Raw genomic sequence first — 26,613 nt, 5'->3', positions numbered from 1 at the left:
TTGGCTGTAACCATGTAAGCTCCATTGTCCTCACTCTTATTACCACTGTTGAAATCATAGTGGAATTTCCTATTGGGAGGAGCCCTTTAAAATTCCCTAGACATGTTATAAAATAGTGCCAGGCTTCCTTTCTACATTCAAGGGAAGAGAAGGTGTAGAACATAACTATTTAGGTAAGGAGTGGTTTTTTTCCTTTTTTCCCCCTACTACATTCAGTAGCTGGAGGTAAAGATCCTATGATATCTGTAAGGCTAAGGGTTTTTTCTTTTGTTATTTTTAATCTTGCTCTGGAGCTTTTAGGGATGTTTAGAGGCTGTTTAAAGTGCATTTTGCCTTTCTGAAGTCCTCACACACTTTTTGTTTTCCCACCAAGAATGGTGACCAAGTTTGGGAATTTGCTACGGAATGGTGGGGAGCACAGTCTTGGGGGACTACAGTTGCTGCCTAGTTGTTACAGTTTTAAAAATTGATAATTCAGATTTCTAGGGCTACCCAACTCCTCAATGATCCTGGGTGGTGTACAAAGTTAAAAACAATCCAATTCAGAACAAAAAATGCCTCCCCCCAAAAGACAGTCATGACAGGAGGAATAGCCACAATGCTAAAATTGCATGCAAAACCAATCCCTTAGTGGAGATACTTCTCACCTAGCCCAAGGCCTGGGGAAATAGCTACTGTAAATTTTCAGGACTTGCTTGAAGGAAAGCAGAGACAGGACTGCTTAAACCCCTGGAGTAGTAGTTTTTAAACTGTTTGACTCAATTACCCCTTTTTCCGGTCTTGAATAATGTCATTACCCCCACAAAAAAACCAGTGCAGTGGCAGTCCCAAACTGGATGCTTCACTCACAAACAAATTGCTCCATTAACCACAGGATATGCCCAGATTACCCCCAGTTTAAGAACTATGGATGTGGAGGAATGCTATTCCTGAGGAGAGGTGCCACGACACTGAAGACATACCTCCTTGGTCCCCAAAAGTGTCATTAAATAATAGATGGGACCCAGAGCATGCCAATTCTCAGATTTTAGTGGGCTCTAGCTTTTAGAGCTAAAATCAACACAGAAATGAAATAGAGCATTGAGGTATGGAGAATAAACCAAAAGGTCTTCCTCCACTTAAATGAACACATTTGCCATAAGGGCAAAACCTGGAAAGATGTGAGCTATCATATGTGAAAAGCCAAAAGAAGCATTTAAGATTGAACAAATAGTTAATATAAATGAAATCCAAATACATCTGCTTATGCTGACTATGCAGCAGCTCACTGCGTAGGATTATTTTCATGATCACACTAGCCAAACCAAAAAATGGCAATTGTATAACTATCATAAACCATCAAAAAACTATTCTGGCTGCAACACAAGACTACATAGCTCTGAATATGATGGCTGCTTAACACTACAGTTCTTCACAATTTAAAATGTTGAGCATGAATGTCCAGGGTTGGTTTGCATTGGCCCATTCCTTTGTCCTCGGGCCATCATAAATCATTCCTATGTCAGCAGTCCCTGCTTCTAATTGATAAGGAGCAGAGTAATGACCACTGCTGAATGTTAGGATACACTTGCTGACTCTTTCTCTCATCAGCTAGACTCCAAGGAAAGTGTGACAGCATAGATAAAATTTCCTCCTGTTATTTTCACAACTGGGGACACAACTTGGACTTTGAAATCATGACATGACTATTTAGTCATTTTTATAACTAAGACTGGGATTTGAATCTGCATTAACCAAAAGCAAAATCAACATTCCAACCTTTATACTATCATCTATAGCTTGCTGTAAACAGGGCCTATAGAAAACAGGCTTTCCTCTTTTATTAAATACCAGTTAGTTGGCTAAGGATTGCCTCTTGAAGTTGTATGAGTGATTTTTTAATCAACCATAAAAAATGAAATTTAGGCTGACATTCTTTTAAGGTGGAGTGTAAACCCCTTGATTGTTTCTCCCTTTGTTACATAGCGTGCTTGCCATTTTGGAAATAAACTGAGGAACAGAAACAGTTTCTACTTTTCCTGTGTCACTTATTATAGGATAAACTAATGAAGCCCTACAACATTTAAGCACTGTACATAAGTCCTCTCCTGGGTCAAAACGTTTTTTTCCCCTGCTTGAAAGATGTTATAGTTAAATACCGAATGAGAAGAAATACAAGAGGAAACCAAAACAGAAATCCTTTGAGAGATTAAAAAATGGATGAAGAACAAAAACAAAATTTGTTTGGATTTACATATCGATTAAACTGATTGATGACTCCCCACATCAATAATGTTCATCTCCTGTTACATTCAATATTACAATTCAAATAGAGTTTTTGGAAGGATTTTGGAAGCCGCATGTGACTCTAAGGTCACATCTCCAAATTCATTTCTGTATCATCTACTTCTAACCAACTTGAAATGCCCTATTCTTCAAAACTAAGAGTTGTCTGGAGGAGGAAAAAAAACCTTTGGTGCCTCCTAAAGACTACATGGTTTGCCTCCATTAAAGCCTTAAAAATATTTTTAGTTCGTATTTCTAAAAACTGCTTTTAATTCCTGAGCAAGAACAGCTACACTTAAACAAGGCAAAAACAAACAAACAAACGCAAAGTGGAGCAAAATAGTCTGTAGCGTAAAATGTAATTTTGACTGCAACCCTCCATAATTGTACTAGCAAACGTTTCATTCAGGAAAGCATGCTTTGAGCATTGCTGTGGTTTTTGTAAGAAAAACAAGTATGCTTTGCAAAAAGAAAAGGAATAAAGAAGATGGAAGGAGGCTGACCGTTAACAAGAACAACTTTGCAGAAATGTGTGAAATATGATCTGGGTTGTATGCATAATAAAACAAGTTAAAAAGCTGTATTAATAATGAAGACAGTCCACAATCACTGTATTTGTACACATATCTGATGAATACATAAACTGAAAATAGAATGGATATTAATATTTCCTATTAGACAGAAATCCAAGGTCTAATTTTACATTAATTTATTCTCATTTATCCTTATGATTCTGTAAATACGCTATATTACATGCTTTTCCCTAAGTTCCATTTCAAAAAACACATAAGTTAGGAAGTAAATATAGACTCCAGGTCAGGCACAAAACCTGATACTGTACTTAAAAGAAAGAAGGCCCAATATTATTTTTTTAATAAATAAACAATCCTTCCACTGTCATATGAGCAGATGAGATGACTGTTTTTCTGCTTAGTACTTTTGTAACTATTTTCTGCCCCAAGTTTAGCTAGTTAGGTAACATCAATTTGGGTCTGACTCCTGGTAGTCTACATAGAGAAATGGTCACCATCTTAACCTGTCTCTAGTATAATTTGTAGTTCTTCCAAGAGCATTCATTTAGATTCTGTTCCTCTAGTTTATCCATTATCTTTCCCTTCCTTTACTTCCCTCAATTTGACAATCTTTTTTTTCCAGTTCATCTTCTCACATCACATGCTCAAAGTATGAAAGTTTCTGCTTGCTGATCATTGTCTCAAGAGAGCAGTCAGTCTTTATTTCATCCAGTACCAATTGACTGATTCTTCTTATAGTTCATGGAACTCTTAGTAACTATTTCCAAATCCATAATTCAAAGGCATCTATATTTTTTCTCTCCTTCTTTCTCAGAGTCCAGCTCTAGTATCACTGAAAAAAATTACTGCTTTAACTATTCTGATATTTATTACTATTGGAATATCCTTCATCCTTTTATGATCCAGTTTGTTATTGACTTCCTCCCTAGAATTAAGCTCTTCTTTACTCCTTCAGCACACTGTCCATCTTTATCTATTCTTGGGCCCAATAAACAAAACTATCTACCAACTTCACTTTGTCATTCGTCGAGCATGCTGGTTGCGATTACCTTTGACATCTTAATATTTAACATTAACTCAGATCCTCACTTTTTTTTTTTAGTTTCATAAATGGCTCTTCTAACTCTGCTTTACTGTCAGTTAACAAAGTGGTGTCATCTGCATTATCTCAAATTGTTAATGTTTCAGTCTCCAGTTTTGATTCCAGCTATCACAATTCTAATGCTGCCATTCTTTACTGTGTAAATTAAATAAATATGGCAACAACAGGCATCCTTTTCTCACCTCCTTGCCTGAACCAGCCTTTCTCCAAACTCCGTTCCTACAGTAGCTTCTCATTTACTCTGAAGATTCCTCAGAAAAGTAATTACATGTTCTGTCATAACCATTACCCTTAATATCGTACGAGGGGGGGACACAAAAAAACCCCCAGAATTATCTTCTGGAGGGCGGGTCCCTTGTAGTACAGGCTTCCCCCACTAGGTGAGTGCTGTAGGAACCCACCCGCATCAGTGTACCAGCTGGGTTGTTGTGAGAGGCTGAATTCAGCTTCAGTGAGTTTTTTTTTGAGACTCTTTCAACGCGTTTGCCTATTTCGTGATGGGTGATTCGTGCCTCGCTTGCTCACGCCTGAACAAAGAGACAATCGCTTGACTGCATGCCGTGCTTCAAAGGAGCAGTTGGAGGCTGACCCTAATTTTTTTCGAAAGTCATAATTGGAGATGAATTTTGGTGCTATGCCAAAGTGTAGCCCGAAACGAAACAACAATCCAATCAATGGAAAACTGTCACATCCCCCCAACCCAAAAAAGCACAAGTGAAGTTGAACATGACATGATCATCTGTTTCTTTGATGTGAGAGGGATTGTGCACTCAGAATTTGTTCCTCCGGGTGAAACGGTCAACCAAAGTTTTTATCTGGAAGTTTTGAGAAGGTTGTGTCATGATTTGCAGAAGAAATGTCCCAAGTTGTGGCAAACAGGTGACTGGTTCTTCCACCACGACAACGCACCTGCACACACTGCATTGAGTGTTCAGCAGTTTTTGACCAAAAATGGCATGACTCTTGTGCCCCGCCCTCCCTATTCACCCGATCTTACCCCATGAGACTCTTCTTGTTTCCCTGGATGAAAAAAGTCCTCAAAGGGAAACATTTTGCCGATGTGGAAGAGGTGAAACAAAAAACGGCAGAAGCGCTAAAAGGCATCAAAACTGACGAGTTCAAAACCTGTTTTGAGCAGTGGAAAAAATGTCTTGATAGGTGTATTGCATCAAGCGGAGAGTACCCTGAAGGTGACTGAAGTTTGAACATGCAAAAATAAATACACAATTTTTTATAAATAAATTCTGGGGTTTTTTGGGTCCCCCCTCGTATGTTCCACATTACAACATGATCTACACTATTGAAAGTCTTGCTACAGTGAATGAAGTTTCTTCTTTGTATTTCTCTTGCCCTATCCATTATCATCTAATGTTAGCTATCTGATCTCATAGCCTTCTGCCTTTTTCTGAAAGCAGCCTGTTCATTTGGCATTTCTCTCTCCATAAATGATATTCATTTGTGAAGATCATAACCAAAATATTGTTTGCATAAGAAATTAGCAGTGATTCACTAATGTGCACATTCTCTTACGTTTTCCTTTTTTTAGTATGGGTGTATATGCCTATATTTTCCAACAGGGGTATCCACAAGGTGAAGGACAAGGGGATGGCAGAATGACAAAAAACAGTGTTGCAGCGTTGCAACACAAGCTCTGCCGTCTGCATGCCTGTAACAAAAGGTGTGGCGCTTGTGCTGCCATCCGTGTGCTAGCAAAAACAACAGCATCTTCTGCAGATGCTGTTTTCCAGTCTCTCAACTACATGTCCTTGGTCCATATTTGTAACAAAGAGCTGTTAAAACTTTAAAGAACCTCTTTCCTTGCAGCTTTAAAAGTTCAGTGGGTTTGTCATCAGTGGCTGGTGGTCTACTGTCTGTAGTACCTTACTTTCTAATAAGGTTGATTCCTGAATATATTCTTTCTACAAGTGTTTCTGTCGCTCTGTAATCCCACTTATAAAGGGTTTCAGGACAGCCTTTCCATCTTCCTTTACTTTCATTTCTCCTATCAGGTCTCTTTTACTGTTAAGTATTCCTATCATGGCTATAAATTTGCCTATGATTTATCTGATCTTCTTTAAAAGATTCTCATTTTCCTTTCCCTGTAATATTCCTCTATATGATTGAGCTATCTTTTCTTGTCTTTTCTTGCTTGACAGTGAAACTGTGCATTCAGTCAGCTACATCCTTCTTGTTGTCCAAGACTTTCATCCAGTCTTTCTCTGGCTAACACAATAGCTGATTCTGAAAGCCACATGGATCTTTTCCTCTTTGAAATTTTGGGACTATCTTTTTCCATGTCCATGTCATTTTATATCTCTCCTCTCTTCCCATTTTTTAAATTTCCCCTAGTTTAATTGTCTAAGTTTAACCTGTTTATTTGATGCAATAATTCAGGATTTGTTCCACAAACTGCACCTAAAAATATCCTGGTTGACTTAATTGTACTTGTCCATCTTTTATTTCTTATTCTGAAATTTGCCCCAGCCCTATCTATATACTACTAAAACTCTCGTGACTGTTTGTCTGTTTGTAACCTTCAATTGGGCGAAATGGTGTATCATAGGGCAACAATTTTTGAACCAAGGTACCTCAAATGGGCTAACTTACAGAATGCATCCAAAATCTGGGACCTATTACTCCTGTGGGATTGAAATTAGGCAAAATTGTGGCTACTTTAGCACTGCCGCACTGCCACCTTTTTAGCACCACCGCACTGCCACAGTAAGCCATGGTCACATGATCATCATTTCCAATGCTCCCTGACAGTTTCCCACAGGTCAGTGGGAAAGCCAGCAGGAAGTTTAAACTCAACTGTGATTGCCGATGCTCCTTGCCAGCTTCCCACAAGCAAAGTCAGTGGGAAAGCCAGCAGGAAGTTGCAAGTCCAAGGCCAGCAGATAGGTAAGTGGCTGCTGCCGGGTGGGGGAGGGAGTGAGGAGGTGCACAAGAGGTGTGGTGAGGGTTGGAGAGGGTGCACGATAGTGCGAGGGGATGCCCGAGGTGTGGCATGTATCAGGGAGGGTGCCTAAGAGTGCAGTGCAGGTCAGGGAGTGTGCGCGTCAGGAAGGGTGTGTAGGAATGTGCTATGGGTCAGGGAGGGTGCATGGCGGTATGGGAGGAAGGGAGGAAGGAAGGCTTCCCACAAGGAAAGTCAATGGGGAAACTGGAGAGAAGTCAGAAGTTGCTCCCACTCCCACTGCTTTTTTGCCTGCCCATGGTCATTCTGTTTCTCTCTTTAGGTAAGGAAATATCTCTGAAACATGAACCCAGTGGGTCATGGTTGTCTAGTATTGTACTAAATGTTTCTGTCAAACCTTGAAAGCACAATTTCTTGAAAAAAGAAAAGCAAGTTTCTTGCCTTAAATAATGGCAGCCAGATCTTCTGGAATGGAGAAGCCCTGAGAAGTGGCTTGCTGGTTTAGAGAGCTCTGTGAACCTCAAGAATGCTTTAAAAAAATTAGTCACTCCCCCAGAAAGTACAACTCTATTTTATCCTGTTTCTTGCTGGATCTATATCTATAGGTTGGGAAGAAGTCAGGATTACAAACTGAGAATTAATGACATTTGGACTTCAAAAGACTTCATTTTATTCCAACTATATTTTATTTTTCTCTCTTACAACCCTCTTGCTGATAACGTTTAATAGTCCAGTCTTCAGCTAATTCACCTGTTCTGGTATCAGTGCTGCTCCTTAATAGAACAAGTCAGCACTTCAAAGGAGGTAACATTCCTTGCTGTAGAGAATTTTTCTGCCTTTCTCTTTGGTTAACTTTTGTTATTTACGTTCCTTAATGGACCTATTCGCTTTAACTTGTTTATATGTAGATTTCCATCTTTGTCCATGTCTCTTGATGCAAAAATATGATCTGTGCTAATAATGAAATTATTCTTTGTATAGATTAAATACTTGTCATGATTTCTCAGGTAACTTCAGATGTATTAGTTATCAGTAGGGCTGTGATTACTAAAAAATGATTCAGAAGAAGTGCTTTGGAACTGGTACAAGAGCAGTATTATTCAGAAAGCAGCCCATTTCCTCCCTCCCCCAGATTTCCATGCAAGCCTCAGAGATAGAGGATGCTGCTTTAAGGAGGCAACTCAAATTAATGTGATTCTTAAAGCAGCCAAAATTCTTTTTCAGGGTTGCAGGAAAGCCTTTAAAATGTTAAATTGCTTTTACAAATAGCAGAGAGATGCTGTGCTTGCGTGAGGTCGAAAGCATTTTTTGAAAATCATTTCTGAGGTGTGGACAGACCCAGTTGTTAGTATAATTACCCCTTTAGATTAAAAAAAAAAGTTTTCCAATGCCAGGTATTAGGAAATTTTATCCATGGTACCCACCATGATATTATTTGGCGTGTACCAATAGTTTCATTCTCGTCCCTTTCATGATATCACCCAGCCCATGGTCCAAGAAAAGATTCTAGCATGTGTTCTATATAAGCTAAGATAATTTAGGGAATTCATAGCTAATTTGAGAAAAGGGTGTGTATCAAACTTCTCTTTCAAGTAAATAATTTACCTTCCTGTTAAAATTTCTAGAGGTGTAGCTATGTTAATTTGGGGCACAAAAAATGAATCCTGGTGCATCTTAACCCCCATGAGTCATAAGAATCAGAAGTATATCAATCAGAAAAACCTGAAAGGAAACAATAGCAGCTGTTGTGAGGGTGGGGGAACTGGAAGCAGGAAAAGAAGTGAAGAAACTGGTGCCTTCCAGGGGAGGCATGGCAACCTAAGCACGTAAAGCACTTCCAGCCATCATAAATTGTCATGCTGCCCCCCCCCCCACAATCACGTGATCGCCATTTGCAATCTTCTCTGCCGGATTCCCCAGAAAGTCAATGGGGAAGCCAGCAGGGAAGGTTGCAAGCAGAGGGGACGGAGGGAAACCTCTCAGTAGTGTGCAGGAACAGAGCTCAAATCCTGAAGATTTGAGCTCTGTTCCTCCAGTCCCACGACGGATTTCCCGTCTGTGCATGGAGGGGAGGGCAAACCCTTTGGTGGGCTGCAGGAACATTTGAGAGCAAAAGGGCTGTCTGCCAGGAGGATTTCAGCTCTGCGCGGAGCTGAAACCGTCCAGCAGGCAGCTCTTTCTCTCTGTCCACGTAATGACCCAGAAAATCACTTAACTACCGCAACCAGGAGTGCCCAGATTGTGGCTGTTGAGCAAAGCAGTTATGTGAGCATCTCACTTAACAACCACTTCACTCAGTGATCAAGACTCTGGTCTTAATTGTGGTTGTTAGGCAAGGACTACCTGTAAAGGGCAAAAAGCTAAATAAGAGTTTGATCTTAAAAAGTTATAAACAATTTAAGGGTCCAGACAAATTCAGAATAGTGAGACTTTTACTATAAGATTTTGGAAATAATTATATAAAACAAACAGCTTTTCATGGGAACCAAACTGTTTCGTTTCTCTAAAGTCATAGCAGAGATAGGAGACTTTATGATTTCAAAAACTGGACACTAGAAGGGACTAAAGACTCCAGGCAGAAAAGGAAAAGGGAAAAAAAAGTGTAAACTTCCCTTTGGTTTTTGATTAGTATGGAGATTTACAAAATGACACAAAATGTTATAACATTTAAAATATTCCAGAATTTTGAAGAATGGGGTCAGAACTTAGCAGATACAACATCAGTAATGTCAGCAATGATGTCTGCTTCTATCAATAGACTATATCCAAAAAATGTTAATGAAGGAAAGACAGATGTGAAACAAATTTTGCCTGATGCAGAAACATTAGAACTAGAAATACTGAATAATAAAAAAAAAAATGTGGATTATAAGACAGAAAAGGCAGCTAAAGTGGAAACACAAATAACAAACTGAGAGAATGACCCGGATAAGGACTTTCTACTGGATATACAAAAGAAGTTGGTTAAAGCCTTGAAAATCAAAGTGGAAATACCAACGATAAACTAAGAGAATGACTTGGATAATGACTTTTTACTGGATTTACAAAAGAGGTTTGGTAAAGCCTCAAAGAAGCCTTTGGGATGAGAAAAAGAAAAAATGAGATGGACCAAATCCTACAACATCTGAATGAATTAAAGATCAAAACTATCAGAAGTAAAAAGAAGGAATGTAAGGTTTGTTTGTTTGACCAAGGTTAAAACAAGACATGTTTCTGTAAAGCTCTGGTTACCCTTTTTGGACTTTTTGCTGACACCAGGACTGAAAAATTGATGATTTATGGATTTGCATATAGATAAGGGATGGGTTATGGGAAGAAGAGAGATTTGTTTGTAACATTATAGGGGGTGAAGAGTTATTAAGTTTGTTTATACTTGTTATACTTGTTGTGATGAAGAAGTCACTTACTTATATATATTTTTTCTTTGCATTTTTTACTCTAGCTTTCTATCTCTCCGCTCTCTGAGTTTAGTTTGTATTTGCTTTTACTACTGTAATTAAAATCTTCAATATAAATTTATATTGAATTATAAATTATACAATTAAAATTACATAAAACAAAAGAAGTGAAGAAACTGATAAGAGGGGACATTAAAAAAATAGAGAGAGGCAGAATTGACTTAGATCATAAATGAAGTGTCAATAACAACAAGGTATTTTTTCTAGAAATATTTTTTTTTTACAATTACAACGATGAAGAGGTTTGTGGCACTTGAAAACACAGTTCATCTGCTCTCATACAGGTAACCATTATTTGGAGGGAGAGTGGAGAGAAGAATGGTGAAAGTAAAAATGAGAGATGGGATTGTTCTTTTCTTAACACTCCTCTTTATCCTTTTCTTCCTCTCCTCCACCCTTAAGTCTTGATTTATGTGCCATTAAGTTGGTGTCAACTCTTAGCAACCAAATAGATATCACAATCTGTCCCCAACCTGGTCTTTTAGGACTTCCAACAGTGCAGCCATCTCCACTGTAATTTAGTCCATCCACCTTTCCACCCCCAAGTAACTCTGTGCTTATTTAAGGTTTCTTGTCCCAAGGCCACAAACAATTGACCAAAACAGTTTTTGAACTGATTTTTTTTAAAAGGAGGACACGTAGGAGTCCATTTGAAAGGGGCAGTTGCCCATGGTGATGTTAAGAGAGAAGATACATCTGTTCTTTTTGATCCATGGTGTGTGATGTCTTACATAATGAACTGGTTTAGTGATCCATTTTATTCCAAGTCTTAAACTAATGCAAACAACAATGAGGCTTTATAAAGGAACACTTATTGTAGACTTCTACAATATCCAACCAAAAGGGCTTTTCTTTACACAAAAAGGTATAAGGCAATGGCCTTTGGCATTTGTAAAATTCAGAAAAAAGTGAACTATGTATTAGATTATCTGGGACACTATCAGTTTTACCTGGGATATACCAGTTTAATTATTTTCCTGCGTAATCTGGAAGATTTGTCTTTGAATATCTTTTTATTATTGTTAGTAACTTGCCTACAAGCTTATGCCTGAGACACAGTTCACCTTAAAGTGAATTTCAGTAACTATTGTAGAAGCCATAGGAAAAGTAGTCATCATGGGAGGAAAGCATCTGGTATTCAGTGTAATAATACAAAGAAGCAATGCTTTTACTCTGTAGGTAACTTTTGCATAGTAACTAAATGGGAAATACCACTGCAGGATTCCATTCAGCTGTGTAAGTTCTGGAATGCCTTCACATAAATCCATGCACATCCTAAAGAAAGTGGAAGTTAATAGTTTTTAAAAAAAGAACTCGCAAAGCATAGTAAAATTCCCAAGCAATTTAAAAATGCATTGGAACCAAAACCACTGAAATAATATCCTAAATATTTAAAGAATACATTTAAAAGTTTATAGTTTCCTGACAGAAATATTGTACCTGTGCCCTTGTGTGAACTTCCCCAAGGAGTCCAGAATATTGCTGTTCCAAGTCCTTCTTCTGCTTTAACCAGCAGCTTTCCTGAGCTTTCATCTGTTCTGCAACTTTGTTCAAAGTGTCTTCCTGGGTCTGTTGAATCTCCCTCATTGTATCTGACTTATTTTTACAAACATATTCAAGGTGTGATATCTGCATGATTGGCATTAAAAAAAATTCTTTTAATGTATATACACAGTTCTATTTTAACATAGGACGCTTAATAATATATTCAGGATACTGTAACTAATCCCATAACCCACAAGGAATTATGTACCACTTCTTAAAATGAAAACCTACCAGTCAAATTGCTACAGCCTGTGACCTGGATCATCTACTATCTATACTTTACTACCCCTTCTAACACTGAAGATTTTAGTACCAAGTTTCTGTACCAGTCCACCTATTTTTAATGCAACATGAATCTGAAAGTGAGCACAGCAGTTGGCTTTTCCCAGTATGCAATTCTTGACCTCTTTCTTGGTGAGTTATTGGTTTTGTTGTCAGTAACTCCTGCTACAGCTTAAAAAGAGTTGTGCCTCAGGTTAAAAAAACAACCTAATTAGTAATATGCTGTTCTTTTAAAACAGAAACTATATAAAGCAGGTAATAATGTTATCCAAACAGTACAGGTATTCCTCAACTTATGATGGCAACTGGAACCGGAATTTCTATCGCTAAGCAATGCAGTTGTAAAGTGTGACTGCATCACTTAGTGACAGCAATACCTGCAGTCCTGGTTGCAGTCATTAACTGAATCCCACAGTCGTCAGGTGAGGCAACTTCCTGCTGGCTTCCCACAAAAAAAGTCAGTAGGGAAGCCAGCAGGAAGTTGCAAGTATCAGGCCCACAAGTAGGTAAGTGGCTGCTGTCAGGTGGGGGAGTGAGTGAGGGGGTGGGCAGGGGTGTGGAGGAAGGTTGGGGAGGATGTGCAAGAGGCATAGGGCAGGGAGGGTGCACGAGGGTTTGGAGGACTGCGTGAGAGGCACCACACGGGTCAGGGAGATTGTGCAGGGGTGCAAGAGAGGCACCACGCGGGTCAGGAGGGTGCATGGGTGTGTGCAAGAGGCACCATACAGGTGAGAGAGGGTGCATGAGGGTGCAAAGGGGTGCGCAAGAGGAGCTGTACAGGTCAGGGAGGGTGTGCAAAGCTGTATGTGAGAGGCACTATGTGGGTCAGGGAGGATGCACAGGGGTGTGCAAGAGGCGCTGTATGGGTCAGGGAGGGTATGCAAGGGTGCGCGTGAGAGGTGCTATGTGGGTCGGGGAAGGTGCACAAGAGGTGCTGCGCAGGTTAGGAAGGGTGCATGAGGAGGTGAGGGGGGGTGTAAGGGGCAGCGCACAGCTCAGGAAGGGTCAAGGAGGGCGCGTAGAGTATGCGAGAGGCGCCGCACTGGTCAGGAAGGATGCAAAAAGGTGTGCAAGAAGCGCTGCATGGGTCAGGAGAGTGTGCAGGGGTGCGGCATGTGTCAGGGAGGGTGTGCAGGGGTGTGCAAGTGGCTGGCACAACACAAACACAAAGGGGCTGGGGGAGGGTGAGCAGGTGGGAGATACTTACCCCAGCAACTTGCAATCTTCCCTGCTGGCTTCCCTTCTGACTTTCTGCGGAAGCTGACGTGGAAGGTTGCAAATGGCAATCATGTGATTGCGGGGCGCTTGGCAACCAGTCGTAAGTGCAAATGGGTGCCAAGCACCTAGATCGTGATCACGTGATCGCGGGGGTGCTGGGACAGCCAGAACTCCAAGGACTGGTTGTAACCACCATTCATCTAGTGCCATCGTAACTTTGAACGGCCGCTGAACAAATGGTCATAAGTAGAGGATTACCTGTAATACATTTGTGTAGTAAAGCAGCCCCTTTGCTTATTGTTGAGGAGCTGTTGAGAGATTGTTGAGGGGTTGTTGCTGGGTTGTTGTCTGTCTTAAATATCACATTGTTTAAAGTTTGTTCCAAAACTAGATGCTGCCACGAAACAAGAGTTTTCATGGGGAAAGGACTGGCACTCAGCTAAACTATACAAATAGTTTGTACTGGGAACAGAAGAAACTTTTCCAACAAAATGGTGCTAATGATTAATGTGCTAATGTCAATTTTTAAAGGGTATCAAAAAAGCAATTTTCATATGGATAATTCAGAGGCCTTCAAAACAAAGACCTAGACTCTTTTAAGCAGGCAGTCAATACCATATTATTTTGGTAGGCTTTTTAAAGGCTTGCTGGTTTAATGATTTCATTTGCCTTTGTGCCTCTAATTTTATTTCCACTGTTTATTTCCAGTGTTAAAAACTTAATTGAATTCTACTTTATTAATCTAACAGGACTAAAAATCACACTAAAAAAAAAAAAACTGTATTTGCTCTAAGTTAGGCAATAACACAAATCTAGTTAAGCCCTCCTGTCAACTCCTAGAAGCTTATTCTAGCCCACTGGGGCATTTGCCCAGAAGCTCATATCATCAGGTTTCTTCTAGGTTAAGGCATTCGTAGAATTTCTGATTGCACTCTCTGTTATCATTTTGCATTAACTAGATCTTAAACTTTAAAAATAAAGTTCCTTAGAGTTATACTTCACTTCCTATGGCTTGCCTTAAACCTGAATGTGAGATGAATAGCTCAGCTCATATGAAATGCTTTTCTTCCTATCCTTGGAGAGCCTAATGTGAGTGAGGACCAAACTCTGGAATTCTCCTCCTAGATCACAGAAAACCATGGTAATTCAGTGAACGAGCCAGGAATGGGGATGTATAGAAGTATTAAAATATAGGCTGCAGAACTATTTCTACATAACGGAATGCTTCTTTTAAAAATCAAGATTATCTTCAGCTAACAAGTCAATTCATGTAAACATATGCATGAACTTCATTGTTAAGCTTTCCTTAAAGAAAAATGCTATCTTCTTTAAAGTCATGATGTACAGATTTGCAATTTCTATATTGTGTTTACAGATCCAAAACTATCAAAGAGCATCTGGCATTTCCTGAAAACGTTTTTTTTTCCTTCCTCAAATAATTCCTCCTACTCACAAGCAAATATTTTAAAGATGATGTTCCTTGAACAAGTGCATTTTGTTTCTGTTTTATGCTGAGATAAAGAGTTGGTTTATTAGTGTAAATGACTCAGTCCTTTGAATAGCTTCATCAGTAAGATTAATTTATTTTCTTTTAATTAGGTCCCTGTGGCTAACACTGGCTAATAGTATTAGCAAGTCCTGAACAGAAGCTGGAGCTTAGAGATTTCATACAGACTTCAGTCACATTTACATGCCCACAGCAATGGCATCAAACCGAGCTGTAGACAAGCCATAATTAACGGTACTGAATTATTAACATCCAAATTCTTTTTGAAATAAGATGAATGTCAGTCCTTTTTAACGATATTGTGATGTGGACAAATGTCACTGAATTTAATAGAGGCGTCTGGTGCCTGAGGACAGTACCTTCTCATTAGCCTTGTTGAGGTCTAAGATCAGGGTATCAACATTCTCCTGCAAGACTGTGCAAAGCTCTGGCCAAGAGAATTTATCCAGGATGCCTTCTGATTTCTTTATAAGAACACAGCCTGCTACTAAGTGCTGATATAAAGTATGGAGGAAAGTTAGCTTCTCCTGCAAAATGCAATTGAATTTTGGAAAAAAGAAAGGGAAAGGAAGGAGAGAGGGAAGAAAGAATTAATTGCAAATATTTCTAAAATTCATTGAAATATCTAATATAGATAAAAATAAATGAGTGTTCCAAAGGAACAGATGACCTATGCTCAAATAATTAATCAAAATCACGATATAGATAATTGCCTGCTATATTTTCACTAGGGCTGATCCTGCAGACATTTTATTTAAGCAGTGAGGGGTTTCCCCTTTAGTTAAGTTTAGAATGTGTAGCCTACTAACGATGTGGGGAATCAGACCTTGCAGTGTTTTTTATTATTGCATCTATTAATAGAATAGAATGCAATTTTTTGATGAATAAAAAAGATCATACTAACATTTTCCACAGGGAGTAAACTAAGTGTTATATATGGGGTAGCTCTTGAAAAAGCAACTGCTTGTTCAGCTCTACTTCTCCCCTGCTGTACACCCAGGGTTTTTCCCTGTGTTATTATCTGCCCATTTTTTCCCTATACATATGCAATGAATAATTTGGACTACAAGCAGGGCTATGTAAAATACTTTGACTTCATGACACGGAATATAATTTCTATTTTCGGAGGGTCTTTCATGCTTAGCACACTGTTTCATTTATCCTTATTTACAACTTCATTAAATACTTTCAGCCAGGGATAATTAAATGTAATTATGTAGGAAAATTATATTATATTGCTTTATCTTTTTAAAAATTACATGTATCCAACTCCTTAAATAAAGTACAAATATGTTTGGAGAATGAAATAGTTCATTTAATATCTACGCTGCTGACTTTCGACACTGAAACATTTTTCATTAATATAAATGGGAAAAGAGTCCCATTGTGCATCATTTTGCTTAATGCAAAGGGCTTCAGAACTTTTCTGCAAATCCCAAACCAAAACTTGAGCATGTGATCCAAAACCCACTATCTTCAATGAAAAGATTTCCACTGCTTTTAGCATGCTTTAGATGCAGCCCAACCCAAGACATTTCCAAACAAACTTCATAAAGGCATTAAAACTGGAATTACTGTTGTGATTTTTCCAACCATATTTTGGTGTTTAAATCGCTCGGAAGAAAACACCAACAACACACGGTGAAATAGTAACAAAAGCATTTCCATCCAATCTTTCACTTCTCCTTGTTAATTTAATCTGTCGCCATTGTGTCCTTTTTGCTTGGGCTGTGATAAACCAAGCATAGTAATCATCTATTTGGCCTGGAAAAGGAATCCAAAGACCTAGAATCAATTCACACATGTTGAACCCAACCACAATACTGTAGACATGCTGACTTTACAATATAGTCAGGCTTCTAGTTTCCTCTACTTTAATCACTATCTGATGAGCAGAACAATTCCAGCTGATTCATATGGACACAATTTAAATCCCAGACTGTAAGAAGGGTGGAAAGAATGTTTCCTTTTTACTCGCTTGGCATTCCTTCTCATATTTGTTACAATAATGAGCACAATATGCAGCACAATTGAAATAAAGAATACATTCAACATACCTAGTGCAGAAAAGCTGTGAGTGCAAAAGAAAACGAAACTCTAAACACAAGCAAACTATGTATTTTTAAAATAAGATAAACATCATGGTGGAAAGCATGTTTCAAAACAACAGTTCATGAAACAATTACTGCACACAATGCTACAATCAGTTGCTATCCCAAGAACGGGCAAGCTAAATTGACTGTTGGTGGGTGGGTAAAATGACCTAGATCCAACTTGTCTCTTGGACTTGCCATTTGAAACAGCTAATAGGAATTGGGGCCAAGGGATTAAACAGCTAATCTATTCCAAATGCAGATATGTTTCAAATGTATGTATTTGTGTTCAGCTAAACATTAAGTTCCAAAAAATCCTTAGGCATCTTTCTTTATATAATATTTACATTTCCCATCTCGACAGAAACAATGATATTCTCTCAATGTAAATAATCAGATAGGTTCCGCAGTTAATAATTTAAAATCATCATAATAATTTATTACATTTATATGCCACCCAACTCCCAGCAACTCTGGGCAGTTTACAAATTGATTAAACATTAAAAACAAGAATAAGAAACAAACCAAAAAAGGGTTAAGATGGCAGGAGGACCAAATTGGAAAACAAACCAGATTAGAAGGAATAACCCAGGTTACTCTTATTTATTAAGTGGAAAAATAAAATAAGAATATAATGCCAGAAATAAACGTTCATATAGGTTTTGGAAAGCAATTATTTGGATTTCTTATTGTGGTGGCATAAATCTGAATCTATAGACTAATGATCTGATATATGAAAATATGAAAGGTAAAAATTAAAGAATATTTTTGACAATCATCTTGTTTCTGGTAATACCTCTGTATCCTTCTCATAAGTCTGTGTCAGCTTCTGAATTTCATTTTTATATTCTGTGCAACACACTTTCTCTTTCTCCAAGCAACGCAATACGTTTTGTAGTTCCATTTTTAATGTAGCTATTAAAGATTCTCTGTCTGTACACTTAGTTTGCAGATTATTTAACTCCTTGCTGGCCTCAGTAAAATTATTGTGTGCTTCCTAAAAGTAGTACCAAAAAAAAAAAAAAAGGAAAGATAAAGGCTTCATGCAATAAAGCACAATCTTCTTTATCTGATAACTATTTTCAGATATACATGTCTGAATGTTCCACAAACAAGGCCATTTACTCCAATGGTTAACTACAATAACAAACCTGCGGAATTAACAATTAAATTAAACAATGCCACTAGAATGAGTCCAGTGGAACTATTGTTTTACTTTTAGGTTCGTTGCACTAGCATTTTTCAAAACCATCACAGATTAGTAGTCTTAAACCATTTATTCTGGAGAAATCCTGCTGCAGCTAACACAATCCCTGCATAAGAACTTTTCAGGGTTATAGCTACAATCAAGACAAAACTTACTAGAAGAATATACATTTGGGTTTAAGTTAACAGACATGTTAAACACAGAGATACCTGAAGTCCTTGAGTTTGAGATCTTAGCTGGTGCTGGGAAGCCTCAAGTTCTTTCACCATCTTCTCAGAAAGAACTGTCATTTTCTTTTGCTAGCAAAAAAATATGTAGTAAACAATGTATCAGATTCAAGAGCAATGAAATTTCAGCCTGATTGCCTACAGGCTAAAGCCGAAATTTCATGCAGACTGATTTTCCTGGGAGTAAAACGCAGGGAACACACTGGCAAATATTACAGCAATGGGCAACTTGACACTAGACGTTCTTCAAATTTAAGATGTTGCTGCTTTTATTTCATTGTGGTGTCCCTGTCTGCTCTATATCAGTATCTACAGCTGCCTTATATATATTTTCCATCCACAAGGACTGGATTCCCCCAAACAATTTATCAATTCAATACAGCAGTTGCGTGCACATTTACTTGCAAGTTATTTTATTAAGTTCAGTGGGGCATGTAGATAAATGCGTTTAGCCTCATAGTCTCAGCCTGACTTGGCTTATATGGTAAAACATGTAAAAACCTACTAAGATGCTCTGACTGAATACATTAATAGAAAAAGGTTATTATGATACGTATGCATTTTTAAAATGGCTGAAGAAAGTTTACAAGCAAAATGAAGACAATTTTTTTTTCTGAACATGGCTCTGATTATCCCATTATTTAATTGCTCAGAAAAGTTTAGTTATTAATTACAGTGCAAGGAAAACAGAACACCAGAAGACAGGGATGCTATCAACAAGGCTAAGAAAGGGCACAGAGCTATCCCATCTGCCTATCAGGAGGGTATGCTGTGGTCTCTGGCTCCATATGACAACTTCAGGGTCAGGCCCATTCAGTCCTACTGGGAAGTCTTGTGGCAGGTCATCTGTTGGCCCTGGACTGTTTGCGATTTATTTTCTTGACAGTTCATTCTTCTTGCTGACAGAATACTCTTTCTGCTTTTTTAAACAGTCACCTCTTTGGTCTCTCCCACTGCTGTCTCTGGCATCAGTTCACAACAAAACATGCTCCTAAGCCAAAGCCTGCTGAGTTGGCTTTTCAGTTGCGCTGAAGATCAGGTGATGTTCATCCTCCCAAATAACAATTCACGGTGGATATTAAGGGCCTAGCCTCAAAAGGCCACTAAACGTGTGGGTTGTTAACAAAAGAGACTAAGTAAGGGTGGTAGTGTACCAAAATGTATAACTGCTTCCCTTGTAAATTATTTGGTGGCCCTCAGATAGCACAAAAGACTTGACTACAAAAGATTTAAATCTTAACTGTTGTTTTCAAAATTATTCGGATCAAACACATTCTAAAGTCTTTGTAAGAGTTTGATATTTTTAACTTATATTTAAGTCAAAACTGTAGCAGTTTGCTAAAAATCAAATCATCTTTTTGCACACAACTCACATGTTTTATAGCTCTATCAATAATCCCATTAAACTGAACAACTTAACTGAGCAATAGCCCAGTTAAACTTAACACCCTGAGAAGGTAATGAGACATATGGTGCTGTGAGAAGTCTTTTAAGTTTAATTAGGTTTACTCTTGAGTAGTGAATACAACATTGCAATCCAAACTGACATAAATCCAAGAATGCCTGCTTATGTACATTGGTGGGGGTGGGAGGGGGGGCAAGGATCTATTTAATTAATTTTAAACACTAAGAACAAACTCAAAACCAGATTTAACTATTCCTACTTTGAGGATGTTAACAAAAATATTCCACAAACATCTTTCTTAAAATGCATACATATTATATATATTAAGACAGCAAAAACTCAAATTCTAATACATTTTCCCCTTAATGTTAAAGTATGTACATTTATTCACCTGCTATCAATTCGTACTGGATAGAAACACATGTAGTAAACTATGTGAACATAATTTTATAGTTTAAAATGTACACTAAATCTCAAATGGATAATAAAAACCTGTCACACACATAGCTTAACTAAAAATAATTAGGCATTACAGCATTTCAATATTAAAAAAATCACATAAATATATACACAGAGCTAAACACATTCTTAGTTTAAGTGAATCATGACCACAGGGCAAGCTTAAAGGAAGAACTGTGGCAAAAAATTATTTCTTCTTCTTATCTGCAAAGCTGTCAACTCAACATTCCCAGTGTTTTGACCTCTGTAACAAGCAAGGAATCTCTAGTATTGGGGGCTGAAGGCTATATATGTGGAGCTGAACAGTGCAACTGTTACCTCATTAGATGCGTCTTCTAGCTTGTTCTGGTAATCTGTCAAGGTACGCCTCAAAGTCTCAAGGACAAGAGTGAAGCTTGGAGGTTTATCTTTGTCCTTGCGAATGCCTGAAGAAAAATACAGAATCAAAACAAAGCCCTTAGAGTTGAACAGAGACAGAAAAACTTCTCCAAGAGCAACAGAGATATTTAAATCAGTTGGGCTCCAGTGACAATACAGAATGTTGAACAATCACTATGTTTTCTCCAAGGCACACTAGTGGATCTGTTCTTTAATATCAAATAAAGCTGAGGAAAAATTTTTGCACTGTGGCTGCAGTTCACCACATGAAAAAATATGAACTCTAGCTTGTTTTCCTACACATCTTGAGGCCTACCTCCAATCTTATTTAAAGGTATCTAATGATTGCAAGTCTACGTGTCGTTCAAAAAAGATCATCCTCCAAATGAAACAAACATTTGCTTTCAAGTGCAGAGTATTCGTGCCTTCAATGATTCATGTTCTGCCATACATTTTAGAAAGAAACTTTCTTTCTATGCCAAGGACCACAGGGCTTCCTATTTTGCCTGGGTGCAAGTTAAAGCACTTGAAACTTCAAAATATTATTTCTTTCCATACCCTGTATAGAAAAAAATGAAAAATGAAATCCAAATGATTATCTAACCCATTTTAAATGATGGCCACATTTGTCAACAGTGGCATTTCCTCAATCCTTTTTCCCCAAATCCAGTCTTTTGACTGTTCATTAATTAAGCATTCATGGCAGACCTTACTCAAGAATTCAAATCATGGTTCAACATGCCATCAGCCAAGGTGCTTTCTGAAGGTTTGTAACCAATTATAAAATTAATAATTAAAACAGTGGCCACTTCATTAGAAGCAAAATGTCTGTGAGTTCAGGCTACCATAACTGACTTAATTCTGAGAACTGGCACTCAATTTTCAGAAGTTACTGGAAGCAGTGTGATCTGGATGTACTTTTAGCTGTGGTCCTTTTATTGCAGTTTCCAAAAGGCATGGGTGCAAATGATTGGTAAATATGGCAAGGTCTCATGCTACACGATGGCTAAAGGAATCTTTCCAGAACCTCCAATTCTATAACAACATTCCAACACTGAGCCACTGTTACCTTCTATATAAATTTATATTTATGAAAGATGTGTAAAAGAATATGCAAATAACTGTCTGAAGATGATTCAAGACCACTGTGATTTCTTGAGTTTCTTTGAGATATTAAAGGTATACCCTTTATTAAGAGAGTTGTTCCTTGGATACTGAATTTGGAGGCCATCAGTTCTGCATCTCACATTTCAAAGCCTATTCTCATATTAAAAAAGGAATTTAAAAAAATAATACTTGAGAAATAAATAAATATGAAGCCAGCACAATTCTTTATTCTAAAGACTAAAGACCCTACAAGCCAAAGACATATCACTTTATTCACATTTCTTTTCTTTAAAAAAGAACTCTAAAATTGGCTATTTTATTCTGAAAGAAAAGCAGCTCCAAGGAGCTTCAATCCAAAATGTGTTCTCTATCTAAATTGAACCCTCTCTTGTTTCTCATCCATTCATAGTTATTATTGCAACCAAAATTCCTGTTTGCCATAACCACAATTATTTCTGATAATAACCATGAAAGTTGGATACTTTAACAACTTGTGGCAAAGAATATTCTAATGCCTTTCTCCATGTCTCCAACCTCTTTTCCATGAAAACTTAAATACAAAAAGTAAAGTAAAATAAAGCTACTGAAATGAGAAAATGATGACAGTGCTTAACTCAAGAATGTTTTGATTTTATTAATTTGATTTCTATCCTGCATTACCACATTGGCAAGCATTCAAGGCTGTTAACAAAATTTTTAAAAAACGTAAGTTACAAATTAAAATTAACAATGAAATAAATACCATATAATAAATTAAAGCCTGGTGGAACAGTCGTGTCTTTACAGATTTCAGAGGAGGGTGTCCAAATGCAACTCTCAAGGGAATGTGTTTCATACCCTGGGAGCAGTGGATGAGAGAAGGCCCTTCCCCATGTGCAAGAAATAAATATCATATAATAAAGAAATAAAGAATAAAGAAATAATAAAGAAATAAAGTATAAAGAAATAAAGAAATACCATATAAATTAAAGCCTGGTGGAAGAGTTGTGTCTTTACAGATAACAGAGGAGGGAGTCCAAATGCAACTCTCAAAGGAATGTGTTTCATACCCTGGAAGTGATGGATGAGAGAAGGCCCTTCTCCATGTGCAAGAAAAACTAGCCTCTGACTGGAGGGGCATCTTCAAAAGGGCAACTCCTGCAGATCTTAACAACTGGATCAATTTGTAACAAGAGAGATAGTCAGGTCCAAAGCTGTTTATGATTTTAAAGGTAAATTCCAATACCTTAACAGGCAACTGGCAATCAGTAAAGATCTTTCTTAGCCTAGCCATCATATCATGCCTTACCTTGCACTGGTTAGCAGCCTACCTGCTGCATTTTGCAATAACTGGAGTTTCTGGATAGTCTCATATAGTGCTATGCAATAATCAGGAAGGGTATAACCAAGACAGAATGTAACCATCACTGAACCCAACCAGCTCATGAAGAGACACAGCTGGCACAGGTAACTGTACAAACAACTTACAAACTTTTCTTCACTACAGCTATCAAATTCAGTGACAGCTAAGGATCAAGAAGCACTGCAAACCTGCACCTACAGAGGGAGTTCAAAACAACTCAAAACCAGATGAATTTCAATCCCTGAGTTCAGTTTTGTATTTATCAACAACACCTTCAGATTGTTTAGATTTAATTTCAGTTTATTCTCCTTTATCTAGCCCATTATGAAACTTAAGCAACATTCAAGGATACTTCTCCAAAATTCCAGATAATTTTCCACAGTGGCTTCATGCAGATGTTGAACAACACTGGGCAACAATATAGAACCCTGAAGGAGGCCATAAGCAAAGAGCCGTGATATAGAACAATCATCCCCCAACCCTACTTTCTGAACATAGTCAAATGAAAGCAACAGAACCAAGATAAAACTGTGCCTCCAAGAGCAGGATCAGTCTAAAACTAACCAGGGAATGATCTGCCAATGACAATAGAGCTACAGAGAATTCCTTCACCAAATCCAACATGTGATCTGCTGCATACGCTAGGCCATATACTAGCAAGGACTAGTTGCTTCCAGTCCATGGTTGTCATGGAGGACATCGAGTCCTCAGCCACTCCTAGCTAGCAACTAAGCATGGACACAGTATTTCCCCAGGATAAAAAAGCTAGGATGATTCAGTCCCATGACTGAAATTAGCCTAGCTATCTCAGGACTATTAGGTAATGAAGTAGATGGTACACCTTTCACTGTTAGCCACCTGGGAGAGCAATATGCACTCTAAACTGGCAAACTACTGCATAAGGTATCTGGTAAATGAAATCGAATTTTTACAGGCCAGTCACTCTATCTCCTCAAACTTCAATCCTAGCTTGCTGTATCCAGCTGGGAGATATGAATTCTGCTCCAAGAACTTTCCTAAACAGTTTATATAATCAGTTTTGTGAACAAAACATACACTATCCATGGAACAAGGTTTTCCCACTCCCCATTCCCTGTGCAAACCCAAGGAAGTTACCTATCCCATATGTGATGACATGGTTGCAGGCTAGCAGGGCCTACAGCTGGTTGTATCTGTACCTTCCAAGAGTCTCCTTCTTTGGCATGGTCATGGTCCTGAGTTTCAACTCCCTACCTTTGGAAGATGAGGCTATGGATTCAGGAGGATTATCAAAGGAAGAAAGAGAATTTGCCTCAAAACTGGTCTTGTATGATATAACTGGGATGGAAGTTTCTAAACACCTCAAAGACCTGAGGCGACTACATTATCATCTTTTATTCTCAGGATTCTAGCAGGTTTGACATCTTCTAAAGCATGCTAAGCCCTTTACTTAGAGAAGACTCATCCTTTAACAGAGGTGAACACTTCTAACCAGTGTCAGGCTCCCTGGCTTGAACTGGGCAGAAGCTATCCAAACATTCAATATAGCATAGCTGCTGTATAGTAGTTTGAAGAGTTGATTGCTCTCTGTCAACATGAAGGGGAAACTCTTATGTTCACAATTAATTACAGCACTGTTTTTTCTGACCTTTCCACAGTTAAATGGACATTTTGCCTTGTACTTCTCAGCCTTAGAGCTAGATGACTGGTTGTTGACTTTACTGACATTATTGTCCTAAGAAACTGTAGCTTCCAAGGTATCTCCAGAAGAGCTCAACCCCAATAAAACCTTAGCGCACATACCTATTTCAATCAAACAGGCATTTTCTACCACCACGCTGAAGTGTTTAGTTATCTACCTTTAGTCAAAAACTACGCTTTAACTGTTTCCCTGTTACATAAACATACAAGAAAGCACAATCACACAGATAGACATTTTTTATACTGCTAGAAGCAACCATATCAGAGGCAGAGACCAGACATCCCCCAACATATGAAAGCTAGAATGTGAGGAATGGCTGTAGCTCAGTGATAGAACTACCCTAAGTGCAGCTAAATCTGCAATGTCATATGTGAAATGTGCAACTGACTGATTGATATGCCCAATTAATTTTGCAACCTGTTTGTTTGTTTATATATATATATCCATCCATCCATCCCCCATTTTAGACTATTGAGTTTCGTTATATACTGGTCTTTGACCATAATAAGTATACTTACTACTCAGTGACAGAGGACATGCACTGTACATGGACAGTTTCAGTCAAATCTTGGCATCTCCAGAAAAGATTGGAGGAGACTCCTGTGTGAATCCCTAAAACCCATTATCAGTCATTATAGCCCAGGGTCTTCCACCACTGGGGACCAAAAGACACAACTAAAATGTCAAGAGCATGCTATGGCATTCTCTCAAAATGACTGGCATCAAAAGCTGCAGTGCTAGCAAGGTCAATGACAAAATGTACCAGAAATCGAAATGTGAGGAGTCTCTCCACTCATACTCCAGCCCAGCTTTAGGTTTGTTTTTTTTAAAGGCAGATAGGAATACTTTCAAACAAACTATTGGGCTGTAGCCTCTTATACCCACTACCACCATATTTATTTTCCAAAACATTGAAAAACTCAGGTGGGGCAAAGAGCTTAGCAGGGGCCAAAGAAGGACACACTGGTGTTCAGAGATGCTGTTTTAGAAGTCCAGATATAAATTTATAGACAGTTGTGTGTGTGTGTGTGCGTGTGTGCGTGTGTGCGTGCATTGCAACTTGGGTCTGTGTTGTTAGTGTGGAAAAGCCTTCTGTACGCATTTCCAGCAGACCAGTAGTAGACTAATATTTAATCTTTAGATTAACCTCTGTCTCAAGAAAAAAGTAATGCACTAAGAAATGTTAAATAAATATATCAAGCAGAGGTATTTTATGAGAAGATATTGGATAGAGAGGATAACCTGAACTAAGTCACTTGATATTAAAATGTAATAATATTTTATCTGGGATGAGAGGCTTTCTAGGGTCCTCAGAGGGAGTAATAAACATAATAGGTAAGATGTTAAAAGATACAAAAAAAATATACAGGATGTAAAAAGGAACTGCATGTCCTATATATCTGTTTAAAAGCACTCTGGTAGCACCTTTTCCAACTAACACATTTTATTAAAAGGCATAAGCTTTCATGAGCTGCAGCTCACTTCATCAGATGCACAGAGTGGCTAAACTGATGGTTATCAGCTCGCCTCTTACACTGTATATTTCTAATTGTTTAAATCTTCAAAAAATCTTCTCAACTCATAAGAGAGGCAGCTTAAGTATGAATTCCATTCCAGTTCTGTGATTTCTGTGTTCTGGTAAGGCAGTTTTCCTTTACTGTGTAATTCTCATGGTTAATCATTGTGTAGTTAGGGTGGTGAGCATTTTGTGGTCTCCTCAGAGAACAAATCCACTGATCTGTCTACGACACCAACACAGGCCTGCATCTCTGTCTCTCCCCAGTGCTATGCTACTGCTGGTTTGTAGTCCTAAAGCAAAACTATCCCCAAACACAGTAGTTCTATACTAGTTGTCTTTCCATATTACCCATAGAAGACTACATGGCC

At 38.2% G+C, this 26,613-nt stretch overlaps 1 protein-coding gene across 4 annotated transcripts in view; it reads right to left on the bottom strand.

Annotated features, from left to right (window-relative positions):
• CCDC171 (coiled-coil domain containing 171) overlaps positions 1-26,613 on the bottom strand; it is a 184,814-nt gene that overhangs the window by 98,253 nt on the left and 59,948 nt on the right. For all 4 annotated transcript variants that reach the window (XM_025166216.2, XM_088129964.1, XM_088129965.1 and 1 more), the window contains 5 exons: positions 20,537-20,643; positions 18,337-18,426; positions 17,717-17,917; positions 15,187-15,354; positions 11,716-11,904 (listed from right to left, as the gene is read on the bottom strand). In XM_025166216.2, the coding sequence (XP_025021984.1) occupies positions 11,716-11,904; positions 15,187-15,354; positions 17,717-17,917; positions 18,337-18,426; positions 20,537-20,643 (755 nt within the window). The remainder of the gene's footprint in view (positions 1-11,715; positions 11,905-15,186; positions 15,355-17,716; positions 17,918-18,336; positions 18,427-20,536; positions 20,644-26,613) is intronic.

This window comes from Python bivittatus, unplaced genomic scaffold (genome assembly GCF_059951505.1).
Source record: "Python bivittatus isolate LINGU-HERP-01145 unplaced genomic scaffold, Pbiv_v1 ctg000850_np1212, whole genome shotgun sequence".
Classification (NCBI taxonomy): domain Eukaryota; kingdom Metazoa; phylum Chordata; class Lepidosauria; order Squamata; family Pythonidae; genus Python; species Python bivittatus.
Note: the sequence above shows the minus strand (reverse complement) of the source record. Positions and strands in the feature narration are given on the sequence as shown.